At 30.5% G+C, this 27,558-nt stretch overlaps 2 protein-coding genes across 3 annotated transcripts; both read right to left on the bottom strand.

Annotated features, from left to right (window-relative positions):
- Positions 1–2,787: 2,787 nt before the first annotated feature.
- Positions 2,788–10,628, bottom strand: LOC134715257 (carbohydrate sulfotransferase 11-like). Of its 2 annotated transcripts, none has more exons than XM_063577324.1 (4): positions 10,522–10,628; positions 8,875–8,986; positions 5,651–5,700; positions 2,788–3,687 (listed from the first exon to the last, which is right to left on the bottom strand). In XM_063577324.1, exons 1-4 carry the CDS (start codon positions 10,522–10,524, stop codon positions 2,797–2,799), a joined length of 1,056 nt encoding a protein of 351 aa, XP_063433394.1. In that variant the 5' UTR covers positions 10,525–10,628; the 3' UTR covers positions 2,788–2,796. The 2 variants fall into 2 exon arrangements, with proteins under 2 accessions (XP_063433394.1, XP_063433402.1); XM_063577332.1 differs by having other exon boundaries at positions 10,481–10,623.
- Positions 10,629–22,838: 12,210 nt separating this feature from the next.
- On the bottom strand, positions 22,839–23,795 carry LOC134706715 (uncharacterized). The gene has a single exon (XM_063565904.1). The coding sequence runs from the start codon at positions 23,531–23,533 to the stop codon at positions 22,910–22,912; it is 624 nt and encodes a 207-aa protein (XP_063421974.1). The 5' UTR covers positions 23,534–23,795; the 3' UTR covers positions 22,839–22,909.
- Positions 23,796–27,558: the final 3,763 nt, after the last annotated feature.

Here is a 27,558-nt window from a genome sequence, read left to right as displayed (position 1 = left end):
TTAAAATTATAAATCTTTTGGTAAGTCTGGTGTAAAGCAAAGTAACAAATCAGTTGGATTTCTAGTTAAGATTATAAATCTTTTGGTAATTCTGGTGTAAAGCAAAGTAACAAATCAGTTGGATTTCTAGTTAAAATTATAAATCTTTTGGTAAGTCTGGTGTAAAGCAAAGTAACAAATCAGTTGGATTTCTAGTTAAGATTATAAATCTTTTGGTAAGTCTGGTGTAAAGCAAAGTAACAAATCAGTTGGATTTCTAGTTAAGATTATAAATCTTTTGGTAAGTCTGGTGTAAAGCAAAGTAACAAATCAGTTGGATTTCTAGTTAAGATTATAAATCTTTTGGTAGGGGTGATGTAAAGCAAAGTAACAAATCAGTTGGATTTCTAGTTAAAATTATAAATCTTTTGGTAAGTCTGGTGTAAAGCAAAGTAACAAATCAGTTGGATTTCTAGTTAAGATTATAAATCTTTTGGTAAGTCTGGTGTAAAGCAAAGTAACAAATCAGTTGGATTTCTAGTTAAGATTATAAATCTTTTGGTAAGTCTGGTGTAAAGCAAAGTAACAAATCAGTTGGATTTCTAGTTAAGATTATAAATCTTTTGGTAAGTCTGGTGTAAAGCAAAGTAACAAATCAGTTGGATTTCTAGTTAAGATTATAAATCTTTTGGTAGGTCTGGTGTAAAGCAAAGTAACAAATCAGTTGGATTTCTAGTTAAGATTATAAATCTTTTGGTAAGTCTGGTGTAAAGCAAAGTAACAAATCAGTTGGATTTCTAGTTAAGATTATAAATCTTTTGGTAAGTCTGGTGTAAAGCAAAGTAACAAATCAGTTGGATTTCTAGTTAAGATTATAAATCTTTTGGTAATTCTGGTGTAAAGCAAAGTAACAAATCAGTTGGATTTCTAGTTAAGATTATAAATCTTTTGGTAAGTCTGGTGTAAAGCAAAGTAACAAATCAGTTGGATTTCTAGTTAAGATTATAAATCTTTTGGTAATTCTGGTGTAAAGCAAAGTAACAAATCAGTTGGATTTCTAGTTAAGATTATAAATCTTTTGGTAAGTCTGGTGTAAAGCAAAGTAACAAATCAGTTGGATTTCTAGTTAAGATTATAAATCTTTTGGTAAGTCTGGTGTAAAGCAAAGTAACAAATCAGTTGGATTTCTAGTTAAGATTATAAATCTTTTGGTAAGTCTGGTGTAAAGCAAAGTAACAAATCAGTTGGATTTCTAGTTAAGATTATAAATCTTTTGGTAGGGGTGATGTAAAGCAAAGTAACAAATCAGTTGGATTTCTAGTTAAAATTATAAATCTTTTGGTAAGTCTGGTGTAAAGCAAAGTAACAAATCAGTTGGATTTCTAGTTAAGATTATAAATCTTTTGGTAATTCTGGTGTAAAGCAAAGTAACAAATCAGTTGGATTTCTAGTTAAGATTATAAATCTTTTGGTAAGTCTGGTGTAAAGCAAAGTAACAAATCAGTTGGATTTCTAGTTAAGATTATAAATCTTTTGGTAAGTCTGGTGTAAAGCAAAGTAACAAATCAGTTGGATTTCTAGTTAAGATTATAAATCTTTGGATAATATCAAGAAATTGAGATTATACATGTTAAACAAATTACAGTCAAAAAACATATATGATGAACATGATAAAAAATTGAGATTCTGTATGAATTAACTGTGCTATAAAGACACAGCCTCTGTTGTCTGAGTTAAACAAGACTCAAACATCAGTGCTTTATGAAATAATTGGGTTGTGTCAACATATATTTGTTCCACCTAACAGATGTTCCACTGGAAACTTCGTTATAAACAATGTCATAATTCCTGTTCCTGTTAGAACAAATTATTTTATACAATTTATTCAGTTAGGAAAATAGTCTATACTGAACATTTAAATAAATGAAAGTATAAAAAGGAAAAAAATCTTTAAAATACCATAATGGAAGGTCACCAACCTCAATAGGTTGCCTAAATCTCTATTAAGTTTCATAGATTTGTGTAAACAAAATTGTGACCATATTTTGAACTTTTTTCTGAAAAATTACTAAAAATACTGCATCTGTAATATTTGTCTGATTTTTGGTCACCTGAAGTCAAAATTTCATGATAATTCAGGAAATTGCCTATTAAATTCCTGATATCCTTAGCCTGATATGGGATGGGCACACAAGATGGATAAGAATGGGCACACATCTAATGTTTTCATACAATTGATATTCCTTATCTCTGATAATAAATATATATAATAAACATATCAAATAATTTTTTTGAACAAATAAACATTGAAAAGAAGTCTTTCTTGATTCAGAAAACAGTCTAACATTCAATACTTCCTTTATTACACATTTCCTTGTATTATATACTTAATATATATTAATAATAAAAATATAAAAATCAACAATTACAGTTAAGTAAAAGTTCAAAAGGATTTCTGTACAATTGGCAATATATTGCATTCCTGAGATCAGAACCATAATTCTGATAAGATGACTCAATACAAATATGGACAATACAACAATAAAGCTCTACAAAGAGAATATAGTATACATGTGTTTAAGTACAATCAAAATGAAAATGTACAAAAAAAGTTTGTTCACATTGGAATATAAGAATAATGGGACTTTGTAAAAATAATGTAATTATACAAATATAAGTTATTTTACTTCTTTTAAAAATATAAGTCTCCAAAAAATTCCAGATTACAATATAATATAATGAAATGAATAATGTTTAACATTTTCTGCATTCAAATAAACATGAACTTTTTGGTTTTACAAAAATATGAAGACAACTTTAAAAATCATCAGCTGCTTTGATTATATCTGGGTATGCATATGAAAATAATTTGTAATCTTGTCTATAAGTTTTCCAAAGTTTCCCTAGATCAATTTTTGATATATTGCTATAAAATTGTTCAAAGGTGTCTTTAGTTCTTTTCTTTTTATATGCAGCACCTCGTTTTGGAAATTGTATAAATGTATCAATTCCTAAATCATGCATGATATAATCTATATCATCGTCAAGGGTTTCATATTTACCAACAAAATCATAATTGATTAAGCATGGTTGGCATAGAGATGAATAAAGGTCCCAATGTTCATTTAAACCTTCTGTTTCTATAGTAACTGGATCTGTTATGTACCTTACAAATTCATCAAATTTGGCGTTCTTTCCTAACTCTATATCTTCCTGTCTTGGATTATTTCTGTACCTTCGAATAATTTTTCGACCAAACCGTTTATGAAAATATGGACTCTTTTCTGTGAATTTGTTTCTGTATGCTGAAAGGAGTCTCTCAAAGGGTTCCCTAACCATGATAATTTTCTTGTAATTTTGTAATTTAAACTGCACTTCATCCTCTGTAAAACTATCTAAATAAGTGAGATACTTGTCGTATGTTAAATGGACGTCTGCAGCCTTTAATGCCATAGGATCAGTAGCGTTCATTTTCCCCGTTAATAATAAAAATACTCTCTTAAGATTTGTACAGGCAACTTTTGGTATGTAGCAAAATAATACTTTGTAGCGGTCATCTACTATAATGTGAGATAAGGATTTCTTTGTAATGCTGTTCTGTACCAAACCTTTGCTTTTTAACTGTTCGCAGGAGGACAGTAGACTTTTGTAACGAAATTGACGGATTTCTGTCAGATTGACTAACTGATTGTTTTGATTGATGAATATCTGAAATAAAACAAAAGTACATAAAAAATTGTTAAATGACATCATAGGCAGTTTTCTCAGCATATTTTTCATGTTTTATATGCAAGCTAAAATCTTATTTTTTCTTACACATAAGATTTTTAACAGTATACCATGAAGATTTATAAATCTAGTATAAATGAAAAGAATATTCAATGCTGCAATTCAAGAAATTCAGGTTATGCCCACTCTGGTCACATTCTGGTGGAATAATGAAATAATAAATACTGTAAATTTAGAAATTATTGCGTGCATTTATTATTGCAATTTTGTTATTTTAGACTTGAATGCGATTTTAATTTTTACTAGTTTTGAGAAAAATCCTGTTTAATTCATATAAAATATTTCAAAATACACTTTTAAATTATTGCATTTACAACTCTGTTCCATTTTTCACAATAATAAAAACCTTGCAATAATTTCTGAATTTACAGTAGATGCGACAAAGTATTCATTCAAAGACTTCACTTTTAAAAAAAAGAATATAGCCAAGATTTAATCATAAAAAATTTGTAAGGGTTCCGTGGAACCAAGTGTCTCGCCTACTTTTGCTGTTAATCACAAGCTCAACAAAAATGAGGAAAAAAATCAATAAAATTATTCCTGTTGATACTATCTTTTGATCGTAAAAAGCTTCTGTCCAGGTTTGGTAAAAATCCAAGATAGTTTATGAATCTAATAGACAATAGACAATATTTTATTCGCACAAACACATTTACATCTAATAAATGTTTTAAAACTTTAACTGCAGACTGTATGTAATGTTAACTGGAAGAAAAACTAAGTCCATTTATAAGTAAAATACATATACACAGGTACAAAATTTTAACAAAATTTCCTTCTCGATACTAGCTTTTGATCATAAAAAAGCTTCTGTCCAAGTTTGGTACAAATCCAAAATGGTATAGGAAAGAAGAAAGTTATTTAAAAAATTCAAACTTTAACTACAAAGTGCATGTGTTGTTTCCTGGCAGAAAATCTAAGTCCAATTTAAAAGAAAAATACTGAAAAAATTGAAATTTATTTTTAAAAAATTTACTTCTGGATACTATCTTATGATCATAAACAAGCTTCTGTCCAAGTTTGGTAGAAATCAAGTATAGTTTATGAAAGTAATTAAAATTTTAAAAACTTTAACCACAGAGTGAATGTAATGTTTCCCGGCAGAAAAACTAAGTCCATTTATAAGTAAAATACGGAAAAAATGGAAATTTATTTTTAAAAAATTTACTTCTGGATACTATCTTATGATCATAAACAAGCTTCTGTCCAAGTTTGGTACAAACCCAGGATAGTTTACGAAAGTTATTCAAATTTTAAAAACTTTAACCACAGAGTGAATGTAATGTTTCCCGGCAGAAAAACTAAGTCAATTTAAAAATAAAATACTGAAAAAATGGAATTTTATTTTTACAAAATTCACTTCTGGATACTATCTTATGATCATAAACAAGCTTCTGTCCAAGTTTGGTAGAAATCCAGTATAGTTTAAGAAAGTTATTAAAATTTTAAAAACTTTAACCACAGAGTGAATATTTGTGGACGCCGCCGCAGACGACGCCGACGGAAAGTAGGATCGCTATGTCTCGCTTTTTCGACTAAAGTCGAAGGCTCGACAAAAATGTTGTTTCGGACTTATTTGATTATTAACAATTACAAGTATGAAAATCATAATAAAGTAGGGGAGCTGCTTTGTGCATAATTTGTTAAAAAATATGATTTCTGTAGTTTCTTTACAGAATCCCTTATAATTGAAATATAGATCATGATGGATAAAGTACTCCCATTTCTCTTGTGATAATTAAAATATTATACAGCATATAATCATCCCCTATCATGTTAGTACCGGTATCATAAATCTGGAACAGAATACAAATTCCTACCATAGTTATCTGTAAAATGAAGGAAAAATAATAACAGTTTGTATAGCAACGTATTTTCTCACCTTATCAACACTTTTGGTCTGGACTTCATTTGGGATCAGTCTTAATTTTACTGCAAATATAACAAATTTATGTTATTTCTATTTCTGTCACAACAGTGAATATACTTTTGAAATGTCAATTCTTGGCTTCATAATTCTTGGTTACATTACTTATTTGGCTAAAAATAGTTTCAAAAGAACAACGGCAAAATCCATAAAAGTTGGCCAGGGTCATCGATGAGTGAAACATAAAATGCTATTACAATATATATATAAACCTTTCAATTTTCTAATTTCTTTGGAAATAAGCAAAACTAACCAGTTACCTTCTAATAAATTTTATGTTTTTAGAACTACAATAAATGATACAAATCTACATACATGTAGCACAAACACACACAGCATATATAAATCACCAAAGTGCTTGTGAGCACTGACATGGCAAGTGAAGATTGCTTTCATTTGACAAAATTGAATTGAATTAAGCAATATACCCCATTTAGAAAAATTATATTATTTTAATTGGAGTTATCTTCCTTTATTCATTATTGAACATTGATGATCACTTTTAGATGAACTATTTTCTATAACATAGAAAAACAGTATGTACAACTTCTGTTATTCATATCAAAATCGTTTTCTAGTACCAATTCTCAAGATTTATTGATTGGTGTTTAATGCCTCTATCAGCACTACTGTGTTATTTTGTGGCAGTAAGTTTTTATTGTTGGAGGAAGCCAGAGAGAACCACTGAATTCACAAGAAAATCTACCACTCCTAGTCAAATAATATTGGATTCAAGAGCATCCATCACATGCTTGATTTGAACTCACAACCTGAGTGTTGAAAGGCTAGTGACACAGTTGTTTGATTTCTTGGACTAATCAGTCACAGAGGCCCTTAACATCAAATACACATCATTTTGCAACTTGAATATCTGAATAATACATGTATATACTGCCAATGGCTGAATTGCATCTAGAGAGTCTTCACCTTGGAAATAGATATATATTAAGTCAGTGCCAAACATAGAACTGGAGCTGCTTATCAAGACAAGCACCTGATGAATCCACAGTTTTTGGTAGGCTTTGTCATACCTATCAGGTGATTTTAAGCACCAGTTGACCTACTTTTCTTACTTAGTGTGTTTACACAGTTACTACATAGTTTGAATGACTAAGTATATTCTTATTTACCCTTTTAACTCATTGCAGCGCCTGTTTTTCTGTGTTTACTTTATATAAATTAAAAATTCGTCAACACTTCTCATTGAGGAAATCCACATAAATCATGTAAGTTATAGTTACAGGTCTGCTCCAAGTTGCTCAATCTCTAGTTTTAATTATAGCATCTTATGAACTGTTTTAAAACTGTCTGTTTATCTGTATCTGTTATCTTAAAAAATTCATTTGATCTGTTTTTCTATTATTCATTCTGATGATTTGATTTTTGGTCTTTTAACATTCTATTGACCCTTTTGTATATAGACTCCCTATTTCTCAAAATAAACTTGACCTTGACTTGCAAGTTCAGTTGCATTATTGGAAATTTGAGCATATCAAGCATCACTGTTCTTGTAGATAAAAACAAAATATTTCATAAAATTTAAGAAAGATCAATTTTTCTTGCTATATTTTATACATATCTTAAATATTTGTCCTTTGAATTATTCAAATTATATGATCGCATTCCTACCTAAATCAATCATTTAAGCCATATGTTAAATTTCAGTTTAATTCATGGTAATCAATCTATGCAAAAAATATCTGTAAAAATATGATGCATGCAAAGCTCCACCAATTAAATTAACTTTGTTAATAAATTTATTGTTATTAAATAAAAACTATTACCTCTAGCTATAATAACAATAATATAATCTATGATCTCCATTTTTGAAAACATAAGGAGATGTGGTATGATTACCAATGAGCATCTATCCACCACCAAAGTTCAAACTAAATGAATGTAAATTCAAAATTAAGATATAGAAAATATGTAATAATAAAAACTTTAAAGTAGACAGCTCTATCGCAAGCAAAAAATCCATAACTGTAAAATATAAGGACATACTTATACACTACAGGCACCAATTCAAATTTTAAGAAATAGAAAATATGTAAAGATAAAAACTGTTAGTAGACAGCTCTATCACAAGCAAAATAACCCATAACTTAAAAAATGTGAGGGCATACACTACAAGCACAAGGACACATCCTACAGCATCCAAACAGCATGAGAAACAAACCCTACAATCAATGTATATGATATGTTCTTGATCATTCTTCTTCTTTGAGGTTATCATATCTAACTAGAAGTAGGGGATTTGCAGATCACAGATAACCCTATCATGCTTGCAGAAAAAAATCCTTAACAGTGAATTCCAAAACCAAAGTTCAAAATTAACCTGCCTTCTATTTTAAGGTTCATAACATTGTCTTAAATTCTAATGGTTGTCAAATGGTTATTTTTTTTATTTAATAACCAACTGGAAACCAAACAAAAACAGCATACTAGTAATGTACTCTGGAATGGTAAATGTATAAACCATCAAAATTTAATATAACATGACCTAAATGTTATGGTTCATTCAATTTTATTACAAATTCAATATTTGGAAGAAAAAAAATTTAATCATTGTACACGTGAATAGACCACTTTCGGGTTCATCCATCATGATTTCCATCACAGGAAAAAACTCGTCAATTATACGCGCCTTTGTGACATCATTTACCAGGTAAAGGGGCTTGCCTGTATCCCTGCACAATAAACGTTCACCAAGCGCCTTAGTGATCGTCATTGTGTAGGTTAAACTAGAAATAAAGTTTGTTCAGTAGGTACTTAATCACAATTCCCCAATGACAGCGGTGCAGTTTGTCAATTATGAAAATTTAATTTGTCGAATAATTTGTGCAATATAGCTTTATACAAATGATATAGTTTTTCAACCACTCGCTTCACATTCAAAAGGAAGTCATGACGCACCTAAACGCACAAGTGACATTCACTAAAACCAAAGTTTTTGACAAAAATGCATTGAACTAGAAAGTTGTCTATTTACATTGTATCACAGGAAGACAAACTGGTGATTGACAAAAAGAAAGGATTGAAATGAACATCTTTATATTATCGCCATCTTCTTTGAGGTGGGCATACAAATTCAAATATACATTACATCCATTAACAAAATAAATTTCATAATTTTCATACAATCATTGCAGAAGGATGAAGTATAAAATTATACAAACCTTTAGATACAGGAATAGATACCACTGAGTATAGGACTATAACAATGGAAGGAAGTAACAAAATGGCCACCAGACTCCCATACCATCGTCTGAACTTCATCATCCGCAACATCTAAAAAATACAAATCCTGACGGTCTATAACATTGAATATTATCTGTAAAATGTAGGAGAAATAATGCAGCCACAAAGAGACTTTCATCAAAGCACATGTTATAAAATCAATATGCCAAATATGACCATTGGAAGACATGGAATTGCTACCCTCATGACCCTTAACAAAAGTCTCCCCTCAATTAAACATGATTTCACTTTGCTTTAAAAGAAAAAAAATGCTTCAGATCCCATAATTAAAGTGGTTGTAAGCACTGAAGGGTAAAGAAATAAATCTTGCTTTAAGATTCTAATGAAACATACATGTGATGGTAAAGTAAATATTTAAAGCGCCAACATTTTCCTAAAATTTTCATTTCTTGACTGTATTAAGATCTATTAACAGTAAGATTATCAATCTTCATTGAAATTGTTATAAGTAAAAAAATGAATTGTACACAATTTAACTTATGTGACAGGGCAATTAATCAGAAATCAACATGTATGGAAATGATATATGTGCATTTTAACACAACTGCTGCATGTATGTTAAACTGACCTCAACTTAAATTTTAATAAAAATTAAAATTGGTTCTAAATGCTGCAGCCAGAAACAGCAGCTACTTTAAGAGCAGACACAAATGATTACATCTGAAATCTCATTTAGGTAGCACCTGCCTTGCATAATAATATTTAAGATGAAATGTATCATATGTCGTAACATTTTTAATGTACATGTATGTACTAGTCCAAATAATTATGACGTTTGGCAAGGCTATTTTAATTTTTTCCTGGGACGCCTTCCTCTAACGAAGTAGGAAGGCCTCCCAGAAAAAAAAAATAGCCTTGCCAGACGTCATAATTATTTGGACTATGTACATGTATGTACATGTATAGCAGTGCCAGACTGCGAAATAGAAGGGCCACTCTAGTCATGCTTCAATGATTCCCTTTATGCTCAACAAATTATTCTCAGAAAAAGGGAGGTACAGGCTAGGTCCTTATCTAAATACCGCCTCTTCATACATGTAGTCTTTTTTTACTTGATAAGATCATCAGGGTCAAGGAACACAGTCAGTAGATGTCCTCTAGTCTACTTTTTGTTTTCTACAGATAAAATATTGATGTTGAACTTTTTTACTACTTCAACATTGATTTTTTCTTGTTTCATAAAAGTTAAAACTGTTCAAAGTTAAAACCTGTATAAACATGATAAAGTAAGGGATGAAAATATGTATAAAGTGTTAAAAAACATTGTCATGAATAATGAAATAGCTAGTGAAAAACGTATTTTTTTTTCAATTTGCATCTTTTGTACATCCACTCGGGTCAACTTTGGACATAGCAATCTCGAATAAGGCCTTTTCTTAAGGGTTATGGTGGTCAAACGAAAAGAGTTCTGATTCATTTTATCTGTACAGACTGCACTCTGCCTCTAGAAATAGTTGCATCAGAGACATATAATGTATTATATGTCTCTGGTTGCATGTGTACACTTATCATAAAAAGACATACAGCAAATATAACTATGATTATCTGATGGTTGATTCTTTTACCATCGTACACAGCCAAACTGGCCTACACCTCCTTGGGTTGGCTAGGCTTCTCGAATTGCAAACTTTTCATCAACAAAAAAAGTTACACCGGAAATCATAAAAGTAAATGGAATCCAAATCGGACAAAGTTTTCCGGAAAGAAATCTTGTATTTAGGTAACTGAACTGGTTGGAAATTTAATATACTGTTTAAAAAAAGCAGAAAAATGTGCTATTCCGTCAAGGATCATTAAACTAAATGGCCCCAAACTGAAGGTCTCAGCCGAAACCAAAATTTTGCTAAACATCAGTAAACAAAAACACAGGATATGGGATATTGGTGGTCGAAAAAGAGGCTTAGATGACTGCTTTAAACAACTTAAGGAAGCTAAATATAATGCCAGGAAAATGATCCGGAAGGAAAGAGCTATGGAAAGGGAAAACTTTTTTAGTCAATTAGAACAGAAACCCTCATCAAAAACCTTTTTCCAACTCATAAAAAGGAATCTAGGCAATAACAAAACCTCTGTAACCCAAGTCATATGATGTCCATCTCTGGAAGGGGTCCGTAGAACTTTTTATGCCCCACTAAAACAGACTGTTATAAATAAAATTGGGATTGATCAGTGGAAAACAACTTTTCAAAATAGGGAAACATTAAGCCAATTAATTGTTGACTGCAGAAAACTAGTGGGTTCTATACTTCCAAACGACAACAATTTTTTAAATATGGTTGAAACAATTTCTAGGAATCTGTGTGATAAATTACATCAACAGAGGTTAAGTCAGATTAATGCTCTATCATAATATATACATCCATTAACAATAACATGGAATTGAGCTTTCTTTCGATCCTTTTCAGAGCATAAAATAGTGAACTTAAAGAACAGTTAGAAGTGAGAAGTACATGGAGGACAGTTGTGATATATATGTACTTGGGAATACGTTGATATTATCAATAATATACGGAATATACAGACAATTGCCGTATCAAAGTGGTAGCTGATGCCTTCTAGAATATAGAGTCATATTTAATAGTGTCAGACCACGGTTTTACTAATATCATTAAGTGAATCAGTGTCATTTTAGATTTTAGACTATTTTTAACGAAGTATCAAAGTGAATAACTTTTAATATCGTCCGTGTAAAATAAGCCCATCGTCTTTTAATATATGCAATTGCGTTTTATACTGTGAAATAACAAAGTGATTTTAGCTGTATAAGTCCGTGTAATATAAGCCCATTGTGTATAATCAAGAAATTGATGTGCTCCTAACCACAGGAGGAAGTTACTGAAAGAAGAAGAAGGTAAAATTCGGGATAATGTTATTTTAACTTTTGAAATCAGAATGTGGTATTTTTCTGTATTTTATTTCTCCCCTGTATTTTGCCAGATAAATGTGTATTGTATTCTAACGAAAATTAAAAGGTAAATGCAATTTACAGTCTCTTTTTTAATTCATCATCAATGCTTTCAAGGCCAAAGATAAGACTGTCAGTAAGCATACTATGTGACCATCCCTCTATAGTCGATTGGTTCGCGTTGATCGTGACTGAGAAATATAATGTATGTCTCTGATCGTGAGTAGTAAACATGGATACAGTACATATATGGTATATTGGTACAAATAAGTGATATATATGGGAAAATCTGAGAAGACAGCTGGACATAATATATTTTACCAGTCCAAGGAGACAAGGGAAAAGGTGTGAGAAAGGAGAGGAAAGATCCACAAATCACATGTACACCAAAACTAAAGAAATTCGAGCAAAAAGTACAACAAGAACTCCGTCGTGCATATTTAAATTACATTCAAAAAATATATTGATACCTGAAGAGGATATCTACTAACAATAATGGTGGTCACGGTGTGTTGGTTGGTTGGTTAGTTTGTTTGTTTTTTTTTTTTTTGGGGGGGGGGGGATTTATCTCTGTTATTTGTTTTTCCGAGAGGAAAAATGAAAATTATCAGTTCTAAGAAACGCCCGAGTAAAAGGGGATATAATGAAAATAAAACTGTTATGCAGGAGGCGAGTGCAAATAAAAGAAAATGAATTGTTCAACTCAAATCAGGAGACTCTAACAGTTGCCTCATAGTATTATCAATTAAGACAGAAAATAACCCTAGAAAGAACACAATTTTAAACACTGGGATGAATTTAAAAATGACTGTGACGAAAATGCGAATCTTTTGATAAAAGCTCTCTTTTCACGTTCCGTAGCACGGGCACCTGTCTCAGAATTTTGTTTCCTATATACCATAATATAAGTGTTATATTAAGGTATATAGGATTTTTTTTCTGAGACAGGAACCTGTGTTCCGTGGGTATTCATGCATAAATTGTTTCACATTTCGCAGTGATATAACAATGTTACTTTAATTGTTCATCCCTTAGTTTACTGATTTTATATTTACATTGTATCATAGATCTAATTATTCGTTCGGTGTATGTCTACTTGTGTTAACTTATGTCTTTTGATTAAGCCATTTTAATTGATATTTTATAGTGTGTCTTTCTATGTTGTGATGTTGCACTATTGTTTCCGATAAGAGTGAATTAAGGTATGATACCATTAAAACGTTTAAACCCTCTGCAATTGTTTGAACCTGTCCTAAGTCAGGAATCTGATGTTCCGAGTAGTTGTCGTTTGTTGATGTGGTTCATAGGTGTTTCTTGTTCCTTGTTTTCTTGGGGGGGGGGGGGATTTATAGCTTGATTTTCGGTGTGAGCAAATGCTCCGTGTTGCAGACCGTAGTTTGACCTATAATGGTTAACTTTTATGAATTGTGACTTGGATGGAGAGTTGTCTTATTGGCACTCATACCACATCTTCCTATATCTATAAAGACCATACTTAGCCTATAATGATTTATTTTCACAAATTGTGACTAATATGGAGAGTTGTCTTATTGGCACTCATACCACATCTTCTTATATCTATAATAAAGACCATAACAAGACCTGTAATGATTTATTTAAGTCCAAATTGTGACTTACATGGAGAGTTGTCTCATTGGCACTATGCGTACCAAATCATCTTATATCTATTAAATGTCGTTTTATAGCACGCTGGTGTTTAAATGCCATTTCATTGCACATTTATATACTAATTAGTTATATTTATATATCATGAGCTGAAAATAAAAATTTTAAAGACATAAAAGTCAAGACACATATAGTCATCACAGTTCAGTTTTCGCATGATATCTAAATCTGGGGGAATGAAAAAATTAAGCTCTTATCTACCAGCATGCACTACCCACAATTAAAGTACATTTTCTAGTTTCTCTCTCTATCCCTGTTCGTCAATATAACTATATTTAATGTAATAAACCGACTGTTGATCAGTGATCGTGACATATTCAATATTTTCATTCACTAGTCGATAAATGATATCTTTATTTAGAGAGACTCAGAGTATTTTATTTTGGATTGCATCAATTTTCAATAAAGCTCTCTTAATACAATAATAATTGCATTTAACAATACAGATTCAATAATTAAAATAAAGATGCAATAAAAATTCAAAAAATTAACAAATTATTATATGGATGATTAAACCGTTATAATACTGTGTTTGATTTTTTTAATGTAATACTAGGAAGAGCATTCCAACCTTTTTGTCATCTACAGGTACGAAAAAAAATAAACATCAGCAACACCGCCTTCTGTTTTGGAATTATAATATTATCAGAAGACGAAAATTTCGTAAGTTTGGTTTGCAGAAGCTGATAAATAAGACATGACACATAATATAGAGATAAACATAGATGTATTAACCCATACATCTATGAAAGTAAACCATTGTTTGCCTTATACAATTAGTAATGATTTATGGTAATGTATCCTTTTAGTATTTGGCAAAATTTCACATTCGTGAAAAAAATCGCTAGAGGATTTGCTGTAATCATGTTCGTCTAGAATCATCTTAGAGAATGGTATAAAAAGAAGATGTGGTATGATTGCCAATGAGACAACTGTCCACAAGAGACCAAAATGACACAGACATTAACAACTATAGGTCACCGTACGGCCTTCAACAATGAGCAAAGCCCATACCGCATAATCAGCTATAAAAGACTCCGATAAGTCAATGTAAAACAATTCAAACGAGAAAACTAACGGTCTTATTTATATATAAAAAAAGGAACATGTTGCTGCCCTCATGATTGTTGCAGTTGTAGTAAAATACCTAATAAAAAGCTGTTGCAGTTCCCCGAAATTGAACAACAATAATCTAAATGATGTAAAAAGTAAGCGATATAAAATATTTTCTTTGTCTGGTGATTCAAGTTTATCTTAACCCTCTTTCAAAAAAATACCTAGAACCTTTTTTCACATGTACATTACTCTCTTTTATTTGTTTCCGATAATGGCTAGATCAAATATATATTCATCTGGTGTAACAGCAGAAAGCTTCTGTTTAGAGCCAATACATATGGTTATCGTCTCAGATGCATTGCTAGAAATATCTCGTAAAACCGTAAAAGATGTTTGACAGCTATCATTAGCAAACAAATTAGTGATATGTTTATAGGATTATTTAAAAGAAGATCTATTGTAAAAGTAAAAAATTCTTAAGGGTTCCGCGGAACTCAGTGTCTCGCCTACTTATGCTGTTAATGCAGGCTCAACAAAAGAGGAATAAAATCAATAAAAATATTCCTCTTGATACTGTCTTATGATTCTAAGAAGCTTCTGTCCAAGTTTGGTAAAAATACAGTATGTTTTTTAAACTTTTTTAAAAAGTCCATTTATAAGTAAAATACAGATACCAGCTTTTGATCATAAACAAGCTTCTGTCCAAGTTTGGAACAGGTCCAAAATAGTATAAGAAAGTTATTAAAATTTTAACCAGATGCTCCGCAGGGCGTTGCTTTATACGACCGCAGAGGTTGAACCCTGAACGGTTGGGGCAAGTATGGACACAACATTCAAGCTGGATTCAGCTCTAAATTTGGATTGTGATTAAATAGTTGACACAGCATAGGTTTCTGACACAGAATGAATGTGTTCTAATGAACTTAAAATTTGTATTTTCTCTTAGAGCAATTCACTATGCTGTTGAATATTAATCCTCTCAAAAAAATGTTTGAAGAAATTTTCATTTTATTTATGAAATTTTATTTCAAATGAGAAAATTGAACCCAATTTTTTTAATCACATCCCCCTTTCCCTTATTCCAAATTAATCTCAATTAAATTTCTAATAGAGTTTGCAACAATAACTACTCATTTAAATACATCATAAAATATTAAGATGTAAAAAAAACTGCTTGTTATCACTGAATGTTAAAGATTATTTTAATTTATCAGTTGGTAGTAAAAAGTGAATATACATTGTATATAACAAAGATTTGAGTTGATTCTGGACAAAGAAAGATAACTCCAATTAAAAACAAATATTGCTATTTCACAATATTGTGCGATTAGATATTTCTTGCTTACTATTCTGGACAAATAAAGATAACTCTAATTAAAAAAAATATTGCTATTTCACAATACTGTGCAATTAGATATTTCTTGCCATTGTGCAATACTGTGCAATTGAAAAGACTTGATATTGCACAATACTTAATATAATATATTAGATCCTGATTTGGACCAACTTGAAAACTGGGCCCATAATCAAAAATATAAGTACATGTTTGGATTCAGCATATCAAAGAACCCCAAGATTTCAATTTTTGTTAAAATCAAACTAAGTTTAATTTTGGACCCTTTGGACTTTAATGTAGACCAATTTGAAAACAGGACCAAAAATGAAGAATCTACATACACAATTAGATTTGGCATATCAAAGAACCCCATTTATTCAATTTTTAATGAAATCAAACAAAGTTTAATTTTGGACCCCGCTTTGGACCAACTTGAAAACTGGGCCAATAATCAAGAATCTAAATACATTTTTAGATTCAGCATATCAAAGAACCCAACTGATTATTTTTTTGTCAAAATCAAACTAAGTTTAATTTTGGACCCTTTGGACCTTAATGTAGACCAATTTGAAAATGGGACCAAAAATTAAGAATCTACATACACAGTTATATTCCGAATATCAAAGAACCCCAATTATTCAATTCTTGGTGAAATCAAACAAAGTTTAATTTTGGACCCTTTGGGCCCCTTTTTCCTAAACTGTTAGGACCAAAACTCCCAAAACCAATACCAACCTTCCTTTTATGGTCATTAACCTTGTGTTTATATTTCATAGATTTCTATTTACTTATACTAAAGTTGTTGTGCGAAAACCAAGAAAAATGCTTATTTGGGTCCCTTTTTGGCCCCTAATTCCTAAACTGTTGGGACCTAAACTCCCAAAATTAATACCAACCTTCCTTTTGTGGTCATAAACATTGTGTTTAAATTTCATTGATTTCTATTAACTTAAACTAAAGTTATTGTGCGAAAACCAAGAATAATGCTTATTTGGGCCCTTTTTTGGCCCCTAATTCCTAAACTGTTGAAACCAAAACTCCCAAAATCAATCCCAACCTTTCTTTTGTGGTCATAAACCTTGTGTCAAAATTTCATAGATTTCTATTAACTTAAACTAAAGTTATAGCGCGAATACCAAGAAAATGTTTATTTGGGCCCTTTTTGGCCCCTACTTCCTAAAATGTTGGGACCAAAACTCCCAAAATCAATACCAACCTTCCTTTTGTGGTCATAAACCTTGTGTTAAAATTTCATAGATTTCTATTCACTTTTACTAAAGTTAGAGTGTGAAAACTAAAAGTATTCGGACAACGACGACGACGACGACGACAACGACGACGACGACGACGACGACGCCAACGTGATAGCAATATACGACGAAATTTTTTTCAAAATTTGCGGTCGTATAAAAACTTTAACCACAGAGTGAATGCGTTGTTTCCTGGCAGAAAATCTAAGTCCATTTAAAAGTAAAATGCACAAAAAATGGATTTATTTGTTAACAAAATTTACTTCTGGATACTATGTTATGATCATAAACAAGCTTCTGTCCAAGTTTGGTACAAACCCAGGATATTTTAAGAAAGTTATTAAAATTTCAAAAACTTTAACCACAGAGTGAATGTAATGTTTCCTGGCAGAAAAACTAAGTCCATTTTTAAGTAAAATATGGAAAAAATGGAATTTTATTTTTCCAAAATTTCCTTCTGCATACTATCTTATGAACATAAACAAGCTACTGTCCAAGTTTGGTAGAAATCCACTTTAGTTTAAGAAAGTTATTAAAATTTCAAAAACTTTAACCACAGAGTGAATATTTGTTGACGCCGCCGACGACGCCGACGGAATGTAGGATCGCTATGTCTCGCTTTTTCGACTAAAGTCGAAGGCTCGACAAAAAACCAACAGCACAGGTCCTTCATATATATATATATATATACTAGTATATAGAAGTTCACCCGGTTTTTTTTTTGTTATTTCTTCGTCTAAAATGTATTTGAAATAAATATCATCTTGTATCTGTCAGCCAAATAAGATTTAAACGAACATATTGATTTTAGTACATGAAAAACAGAATAAAACAAAAAACATTTACATTGGCCAATGAACCATGAAAATGAGGTCAAGGTCACATGATACCTGGCAGACACCTTACAATCAGGCAATACACAAATAAAGTTGACCTATTACTTATAGTACCTGAAAAACAGTACAAAACATACAAAAAATGGCATTGACCAATGATCCATGAAAATGAGGTCAAGATCAGGTGAAACCTGTCAGACTGGCAGGTACCAAGTAAAACCAGTCTAATATTACATATATATTGAGCTACTGATTATAGTATTAGTGAAACAGACCTAATTTCGTAACTTTAACCTTGATCACTGCTGCATGAAGGCCTGGTGAACCCTGTCTAATGGACATGCAGACGTAGCAATGTACTCATATACCAAATATAGTTATCAAGCGGTCGTTGAACCATGAAAATGATGTCAAGGACAATGAACATATGACAGACAGAAACTTTGTTACATGAGGTATCTCAGTGAAAATATGAAGCATTCAGATCTTTTACCTTACTGAAATACAAGGCTTACCCAAATGGTAGAAAGACTGTTAGTACTGAAAGTAGCAAAAAATAAGCATTTATATAAGAACGGCAAAACTCGCTTGTTTGGTTAGTACCGTTTAGCCGACTCCTCATATATATGTTACAGGCATTTTCTAAATTTCGGCATTTTGTAAAATGACTGAATTTTCAGGCAATTTATAAAATGCCTAACCTTGACAGGCATTATACAAAATGACTAACAATTCCTAGTCATTTTGTATAATGACTGAAATTTTGAAACACAATTCCACCAATTGCCCCTTCAGTAATATCTGGGAAGGTTTGGTTTGTATGTCATATGATGTGTTCTTTTTAGTGAAACCACGTTAATTATGTACTCACTCTGTATTCCATGTACCGGTAGTACAAGTCCAGATTCAAAACAGTAACTGCCGCTTGCCCATTTATAGCATGGATTTCGCGATAATACAAGGCGGTTAATGGTTGAGATGTATGGCAAGCCGTTTTACTATTTATTCGAATTTCAAGATATCTCCTCTTATATAATATATAAGATATCTCCTTTAATATATAAGATATCTTATATAATTTCATTTTTATAAGATATCTCATATATTATTTAAGATATCTCCTAAAGTTTATAAGATATCTCCTAAAGATTATAAGATATCTTATATAGTTTATAAGATATCTTATATACTTTATAAGATATCTCCTAAAGTTTATAAGATATCTTATAAAGTATATGAGATATCTTATAAACAACTTTTATATAAGATATCTTATATAATTTATAAGATATCTTATATAGTTTAAAAGATATCTTATATAGTTTATAAAATATCTTAAATAGTTTATGAGATATCTTATAAAGACAATTATATAAGATATCTGATAAACTATATAAGATATCTTATAAACTCTATAAGATATCTTATAAACTATATAAGATATCTCATAAACTTTAGAAGATATCTTATAAACTCTAGGAGATATCTTATAAACTTTATGAGATATCTTATAGACTATATAAGATATCTCGTATAATATATAAGATATCTTATATAATTTCATTTTTATAAGATATCTTATATATTACATGAGATATCTTATATATTATATGAGATATCTTATATATTATATGAGATATCTTATATATTATATAAGATATCTCCTAAAATTTATAAGATATCATATATACTTTATTATATATCTTATATACTTTATTAGATATCTTCTAAAGTTTATTAGATATCTTATAAAGTATATGAGATATCTTATAAAGAATTTTTATATAAGATATCTTATAAAGAATTTTTATATAAGATATCTTATATAGTTTATAAGATATCTTATATAGTTTATAAGATATCTTATATAGTTTATAAGATATCTTATATAGCTTATGAGATATCTTATAAAGACAATTATATAAGGTATCTGATAAATTATATGAGATATCTTATAAACTTTATAAGATATCTTATAAACTATATGAGATATCTTATAAACTATATAAGATATCTTATAAAGTTTATGAGATATCTTGAAGTAAGAATAAATAGCAAAACGGCTTGCCATAGAGATGACAATGTATGATTATTTCCTATGATAAAAACTGCCTCAAGTAAATTTCTAATATATATGAATCATTGGTTATGGGCAGGTCTGATTCAGTCCGTTAAAATCTATAAATCAACACGCTAAATTAAATCATGACAAAGTTCTTTTATTGATCTTCTGGGAACATATAAAAAAGAAGATATGCATGTGTGCATGGCTGGTGTGCTCATTGCATGCGAAACACAATGTTTAGTGTTTTTTTTCTTTCCTTTTTTTTTTATATCAAAAATGGTAATGAAAGTGCTTATAAAAAAGAAGATGTGGTATGGTTGCCAATGAGACAACTATCCACAAAATTGGTGATAATCCAGGTTTCTCCTAATGTGGCCGAAGTGCTATAACTAGATTTTACGCCAATCAATGTATTTGCAAAAATCAGGACAAATACTGTGACCAGTTCTGTCAACCAAACATATTTAGAAATTATATAATTCAGTTATTGTCATAAATAAAACTGCTTTGATGTTCAAAGCTTTCAATTTCATGTTGTTTTTTTTTATTTATTCTATAAATTTTATTTCAGGCATTTTGTATAATGCCTTTCACTTTTTTCAGGCATTTTGTAAAATGCCTACAAAAATTAGTCATAATGTAGAATAACTGAATCTTGCAGGCATTTTAGAAAATGCCTAAATTTAGAAAATGCCTGTAACATATATATAGGAAATAAATAAGTCAATAGTAAATAGGCATAACATTACCTGCCATCCTCGTATATAAGAAAGTCAAGTTATTTGCGGTATCAAAGTCATTGGCTTAGATTTACCAGTGGTTCCGTTATAGATGACGATATTAAAAATCGCCCATGCATGTATGGAAAGCATATCCAAACGAATTGGGGCAAATACAAACTGATAAACTAATAAGCGTCATAATTTCGCACATCAAACATAAGACTCATTAATGATAATATAATAATAATACAGACATCTTTAAGATTGGATAATAACAAACATAACCTAGCTTGTTAAACAGTATATGAGACATTATCTGAAAAAGTCGATTTTCCATGTCCCCACTTCACCAGCAATTATTTTTTTATTCAACCATCTTTTTTGAAAATTTCAAGTTTCAGTATGAACTAAATTATATAATGCACCAACTCTTGCCAATTAAACACTCTTTCTTATATTTCTTCCAATAAAATATTGTAATCTAAATGTTCAACCCCCCCTAAAATCATGTTGTCCCCTGTGTTTTTTTGAAAACTAAATCATTCAAATAATATCCAAATTAATTAAACAGGCGTTCGATTCTCACATATATGATAAATTATATAATAAACTTGCCCTTAATTTGTCTTTTTATATTATAACTATAGCATGTAATAAAATTTTGCAAATTTTAAGACAAAAAAAAATTGTCCCCAGAGGTGATTTCCCTCCTGTTACCACACGGGTTTTTTTTACCTTTGGAAACGTTTATAAGACTTAGAGTTATTTACCCATTATGTATTGTGAAGAGCATCATTTCCTGAATGCATTAGTACAAAGAAATAGTTGGAAAGGCAGCCAGGTTTGAAAATCAAGCCCATCCAAAGTAAGAATTTATAGAAAAATATTTATTGGTGTTCTATCCTGTTATAGCCTTTTCTTCAACTTTCTGAGAATATTTTTAAGTGTGCACCACAATATTAATATATTTTTGTTTTTATATCATCTTTTTAAAAGTTATAGGACACAGGAAATTCACTTACATTTAATGTGATAAAAAGGACAAAAACTATCGCGTAATTCCTTTCTATTACGTTCTGTCATGTTACCTGATAAAAAGTAACAGCATAACCATCATTAGTAACAGGAAGGATGCTCAAGACATTTTCACTGAAGAATCGAAGAGTTAATCTACTGTATATGTCAACCATTTCATTTAATATAAGTTATCACCACCATATCAAATAAATTTCAAAATAATATACAGTATATTGAATAACAAAATAGGTTTTTTGCTTTTGATAACAGCAGAGAACATTGTGCATTTTAAGTATAGTAGATAGTAACAGAAAGGAATTAATTTTAGAATTTTTCATTACCTAGGCAGATTTTTCATCTTGCAAATACAGTTTCGAAGTATAAATGACATTGTTTGCTGTTATCTTCCAATTGATTTGTGACCAATCTAAAAATGATGTATTTTTCTTAAACTTTAAAATAAAGCAGAAAAATCCTTTCTGTTACCAACTCTGTCCTGTTACCGTTGTCCTGTTACTCAAGATTCTTTCATGTTACCGACATACCGAACTATATTTAAGTATATTTCTAAACCTTTTGTATTGCAAATGTTAAAATCAATAATTGGCATTTGATAAACTATTGTAGGATATACTAGTAAACCACAAATAACGTCTAAGACTTATTCCTTATTCCCATTAGAAACTTTTTAAAATTGATTCCCTTTGGTAACAGGAAAGAACTGGATTTTTGTTGTACCATTTTTAAAATTGCCATTGTTTCCTTATTAAATAATTGTTTGAATTACAGACAACAGTTCCTAGATCCCAAATGTGTGTTCTTCGATTTGTGCTATTAAAATACCGGGTTTAAAGACATTTTTTTTTTCTTATAGCCAAAAAAATTTTCAGATATTGTCTCATATAATACATTTATTTTCAAGATTAACAACTAAAAGTAAAAAAAAAATATAAATAGCCCTTCCTTTTAAACATTTATTAGTACATTAAAACTGAAAAATACACCAGAGTACAATTCATATAAACACAAATTACTATACATACAATTTGAAAATTAACAAAGTCAAACCGTTAAAGTAATTTACTGTCGACACAAAACGCTAGCAATGGCTCCATCCTTACGAGTTCCAAGCATAAACTCAACCCATTCACCCACATAAACTGATTTTGTTATATTCCCCCTTTTTTCTGTGTCTATATTAGCAAACATCATTTTCACAGCTTCATCTTGTTGAATTCCAAGACAACGTAAACCTCGAACCATGTCGTCTGCAGTTATCTTTCCGTCGTTGTCGGTATCATAAATGTCAAAAAATGAACCCACCATCATTTCAAAATTATTTTGAAACAGACCTTGGTTCACTTCAACGAGTTGTTCAAACGCATTGGCATACTGATCCTCTGTTATTGCTTCGCCTCTATTCAAGGTTTCGGAAACGTCGAAAACCGACGCTGCGTTAGCAGACGTCAATCCGCCATTTTTGCCAGAATTTGCCAAATCTTCTCCCTCCTTCACTAAAATATCCCATCCTTCACACAACCATTTCTTCAATAGCGAATATTGTGGATCTTTTAGTTCATATTCACGTTTGAAAATGTCTGCTATTTCTTCGAAATCGGTTTTGCCCATTCTTCCGTTTCCTTTGATATTGTTCATTTTAAACCATGTCCTGATTTTTAAATCCATAAATTTTTTGTCGGTCATCTTTTTCAATTTGTATTCAACTTGACTGATTATTTTTCCTTCTCGATAGAATCTGTGGTACACTATGGATGAAATTGGTCATGTGGGCTTTTATATCATGATTTGAAGCTGAAGCCAAGTAAGGCGATTGGGTATAATTATACGTCTTGTAGGTCGTAGCCAGTGCGTAAATTAAAATACAATCCGATTTCATGGTGTTCCGTCGAGTCAAATTAATCAGATTTTAAATATCATGCAACAACCTCCCTCGTTAAAATGAAACTTCAAGAAGATACATCACAAGAGATAAAGGTATCAGGAATGGATGGATTAAAGATGACACTGAGCAACTACATAGAAATAGAAGAAACAGTAAAGAGCTCTTAGTCTATATGTATAACCGAACTATTAAATATCTTGATTGTTAAATGACAATATAAGTTAAGTCGATCCTTTAGTATTGGGCATGGTATGTGAAATTTGATTACAGTCTGCCCGTAAAAACATGTACAAGCGTTATCAAATTGCGTTCATATTATGGTAAATTTAAAATTAATTGCGTTTATTGACCGGTCAATAAAAAAAAAATACAAAATGAAAATAAAATGCAAAATCCTTCTATATATTTCTCTATAAAAGGTAAAATCACAAAATTATACTGAACTCCCAGGAAAATTTAAAAAAAAGTCCATAATCAAGTGACGAAATCAAAAGCTAAAACACCTCAAATGCAGATAGCAATACCATTTTAAACGTATTTCTTTGCTTTGATATAGTATTTAAACACATTTATTACAATTTTTGAAGGATGAGATATGAACGCAAGTTTGCATACCTTTTTTCCAAATAGAGAAATCGCGAAAATAACTTTACATTAGAAAAGAAGTCAAATAAATTACGAAAAATTAAAATTAAAATGTTGAAAAAATTATCTGTTCCGATTTATGAAATAGTAACTGGTGCTATAGTGTTGCCACATTTTGGTTCGGAGTCATTATTTAGTATATCGAAGTATGAAAGTTAATGGAATGCTACTTGGGAAATAAGTCAACATAAGCATACTCCTAAAGGTCTAATATGAGACAAATATCTTCAAAAATGGTTGTCACCGTAAGGCTTTACAATCACAGGCACCTCTCTTAGAACAATAATTTCATATGATACGTGTTATATTAAAGTATATATAGGATTTTTTTCTGTGACTAGTGCTTGTGCACTTACAAAAACGCATATACTAGTAGAGGATATTTATTGTATTTAAAGGTTTTCCCTCTGCATTAAACTTGAACGTTATATTCGATAATTATAATAACCAACTGATCATCATGCTAAGAATAACCGACTGATCATCAATATCAGAATGACCGACTGATCATAATTATACTCAGAATGACTGACTGATCATCATCAAGCCAAGAATAACCGACTTATCATCAATATGAGTTGTTCAATGTACATTTAGCGAACAATTATGCATAAGAGTTAGTATTAGTTTAGTAAAGCTCTGTTCGAGTTGGGATTGAATGATTGTCGAAGGCTTTAAGCCTAGTGGCAATTGGTTCATGCATGTTCTGGACAAGAGAAAATTCACAATAGACTTGTAAATGCCACTGAAATATGAAGGTGTAATTTAAGACATCTTCCATACTTCATGTACTTCAAGTTCAACTTTAAGTTCCATTGAGCATGTTGAGTTTATATCATCTATAATACTAAAATTACGAGGTCCAATTTGTCAGCCGTCATCACGTAAAAACGATGAATCAAGTAATTCAACTTTATATATAACTGATATAGTACAAAGGTGTAGATATAAAATTACACCACTCCAGGCCCTTTTGTTTTCCACGTAATTAATATTGTAAATAATTAAGAAGTTCCAGGTTGAGTCCGATACAGATACCAATAGTATATTCAACTGGTCCGAGAACACAATTAATTCGTAGTGCATTTCTTTTAGAACAAAAATTAAAATTAAAAAAATCCCACCTGCGCTTTCTAAATGAAACTTTTACAGTGTGTTGTACTACTTTTGGGACAAATTATATCAAAATTATAGAAAAATTCATCGTCTCTAACTCAAAATATGGACAATTTTATCTTTAGGGCGTCTTGAAATCTTTTGACAGCTTCCGAAGTACTATTTTTCAACCTTTTTCACCTGGACCAAATCACTACTTTCCTTTAAAATTCTGGACCCAAATTTTTTTACAGTGTAATTTCACCCCCCTACTTACAATTTGAGGCATTAAACATGGAGAAATAAATTTGGAAGGTATAAAAATTAATGGCAAGTAACCCACTGTTAACACTAGGGACTATATTCGTGAACAACGAAAATCAAGGGACGACAATTGTGGTCTCGGACCTAATAGGATAGAAAGAGTTGACAAATCTTAAAAAAACTTAGTATGACCAAAGCTTAATAAATTATAACACTGCTTGCAAAGTGTCATAACAATAGGATATATATTATAGACAATATGTTAAATTCTATACTCATCTTTGCGTGTTAAATTTTGACGTTAAAATTGAAAAATTTCAACTATCTACATGTTGAGCTTTAAAAATTAAAATATTGCAAAAAACTTCCTTTTAAATGCCTTAATATATCATTTATTATGTACTTAAAGCAATAGAGTACTCATTTGATTAATCAGACTTAGCATAATTATTCAAAAGTCAAATTTATATCAGCATGGGCCTAAAAATTGAGGTTTTTCAATGAAAGGGGGCCTTACATGAAGATGTAATATTTTCCAGCAATTTTAAATTTGTGAAGTTTTTTGGTTATAAATAATCCTTACATATGTATTGAATGTACTTTAAATGGAAAGAAAAGTTACAAATAACATATCATATTAGTTTAAAAGGGTCTTAAGCCAAGTAAGACTGGAAAAAAATAAGGGTCAATTTAGGCCGTGCCACATATTTACATTAAAAAATGCATATTGAGTCTATAAGAAATAAAAAATTATGTCTTTTTTTATCATTTCTATACTCATGTGACATGATACAACAAATCTGAGCACAAAAAGGCTCTTGCAATTAACTTTTCTTGCAGACAGTATGGTCTGATACAAAGATTTTTGGCTTTTTAGTGAAAAACTTGAATGCAATTTTAGTCTCAACAGGCTTATATTTAAACCACTTGCTATCCTACAGAAGAAAAGAAAGATATTATGTGAAATGGAACAGGTACAATAGACATTGTAAAGTGCTTTTGGTACAAATTTAGTGAGGTCTTTATTGTGGACTTCAAATTTTATTAACCGAGAACCCCACTTTTGACTTCATCCAAACAGGGCGTAAGACAAGGGTCATTTATACAACACATTTTGCACATATTGTCTGAGATAATCTTCTTTTCTGTAGATTCTGAGTTCATAAACAAGTAAAAGAACTATTTATAGGCATAGAAACACAAGTATTGACACATGAAAACCTGTCAGATAGAAAGTCAGAATGCCATGTGGATGCATCAATATTGAAAAAGCCTTAAAATGACTATTTCGACCATAAAATGTCAAAATTGGTCATTTTTGCAGAAATTTTATAGAATAAAAGTTTGAATCCTTTAGTTTCATGCTATTTGACAAATTGACCCCACCAACTCATTTAGGGAAGTTGCCAAAGTACAGACTTCACCTCTTAGGTCCGAGAACACAATTAATTCGTAGTGCATTTCTTTTAGAACAAAAATGAAAATTAAAAAAATCCCACCTGCGCTTTCTAAATGAAACTTTTACAGTGTGTTGTACTACTTTTGGGACAAATTATATCAAAATTATAGAAAAATTCATCGTCTCTAACTCAAAATATGGACAATTTTATCTTTAGGGCGTCTTGAAATCTTTTGACAGCTTCCGAAGTACTATTTTTCAACCTTTTTCACCTGGACCAAATCACTACTTTCCTTTAAAATTCTGGACCCAAATTTTTTTACAGTGTAATTTCACCCCCTTCTTACAATTTGAGGCATTAACCCTTTCCTCCATTGATTTTTTTTTTTGCATACTTGATTCGCATAGGATTTTTTTGATAAA

This window comes from Mytilus trossulus, chromosome 1 (genome assembly GCF_036588685.1).
Source record: "Mytilus trossulus isolate FHL-02 chromosome 1, PNRI_Mtr1.1.1.hap1, whole genome shotgun sequence".
Classification (NCBI taxonomy): domain Eukaryota; kingdom Metazoa; phylum Mollusca; class Bivalvia; order Mytilida; family Mytilidae; genus Mytilus; species Mytilus trossulus.
This window is presented reverse-complemented; position numbering and strand designations above follow the sequence as displayed.

Bases quoted from the DNA above. Each gene is read 5' to 3' on its own strand.
- LOC134715257 (XM_063577324.1), bottom strand. The intron at 5,701-8,874 runs GTTTGTATAATT...TTATATTTGCAG, and splicing joins ATCTATTCCTGTATCTAAAG to TAAAATTAAGACTGATCCCA. The intron at 3,688-5,650 runs GTGAGAAAATAC...GTTTTATTTCAG, and splicing joins AGACCAAAAGTGTTGATAAG to ATATTCATCAATCAAAACAA.
- LOC134706715 (XM_063565904.1), bottom strand. From the start codon at position 23,533: ATGACCGACAAAAAATTTATGGATTTAAAAATCAGGACATGGTTTAAA.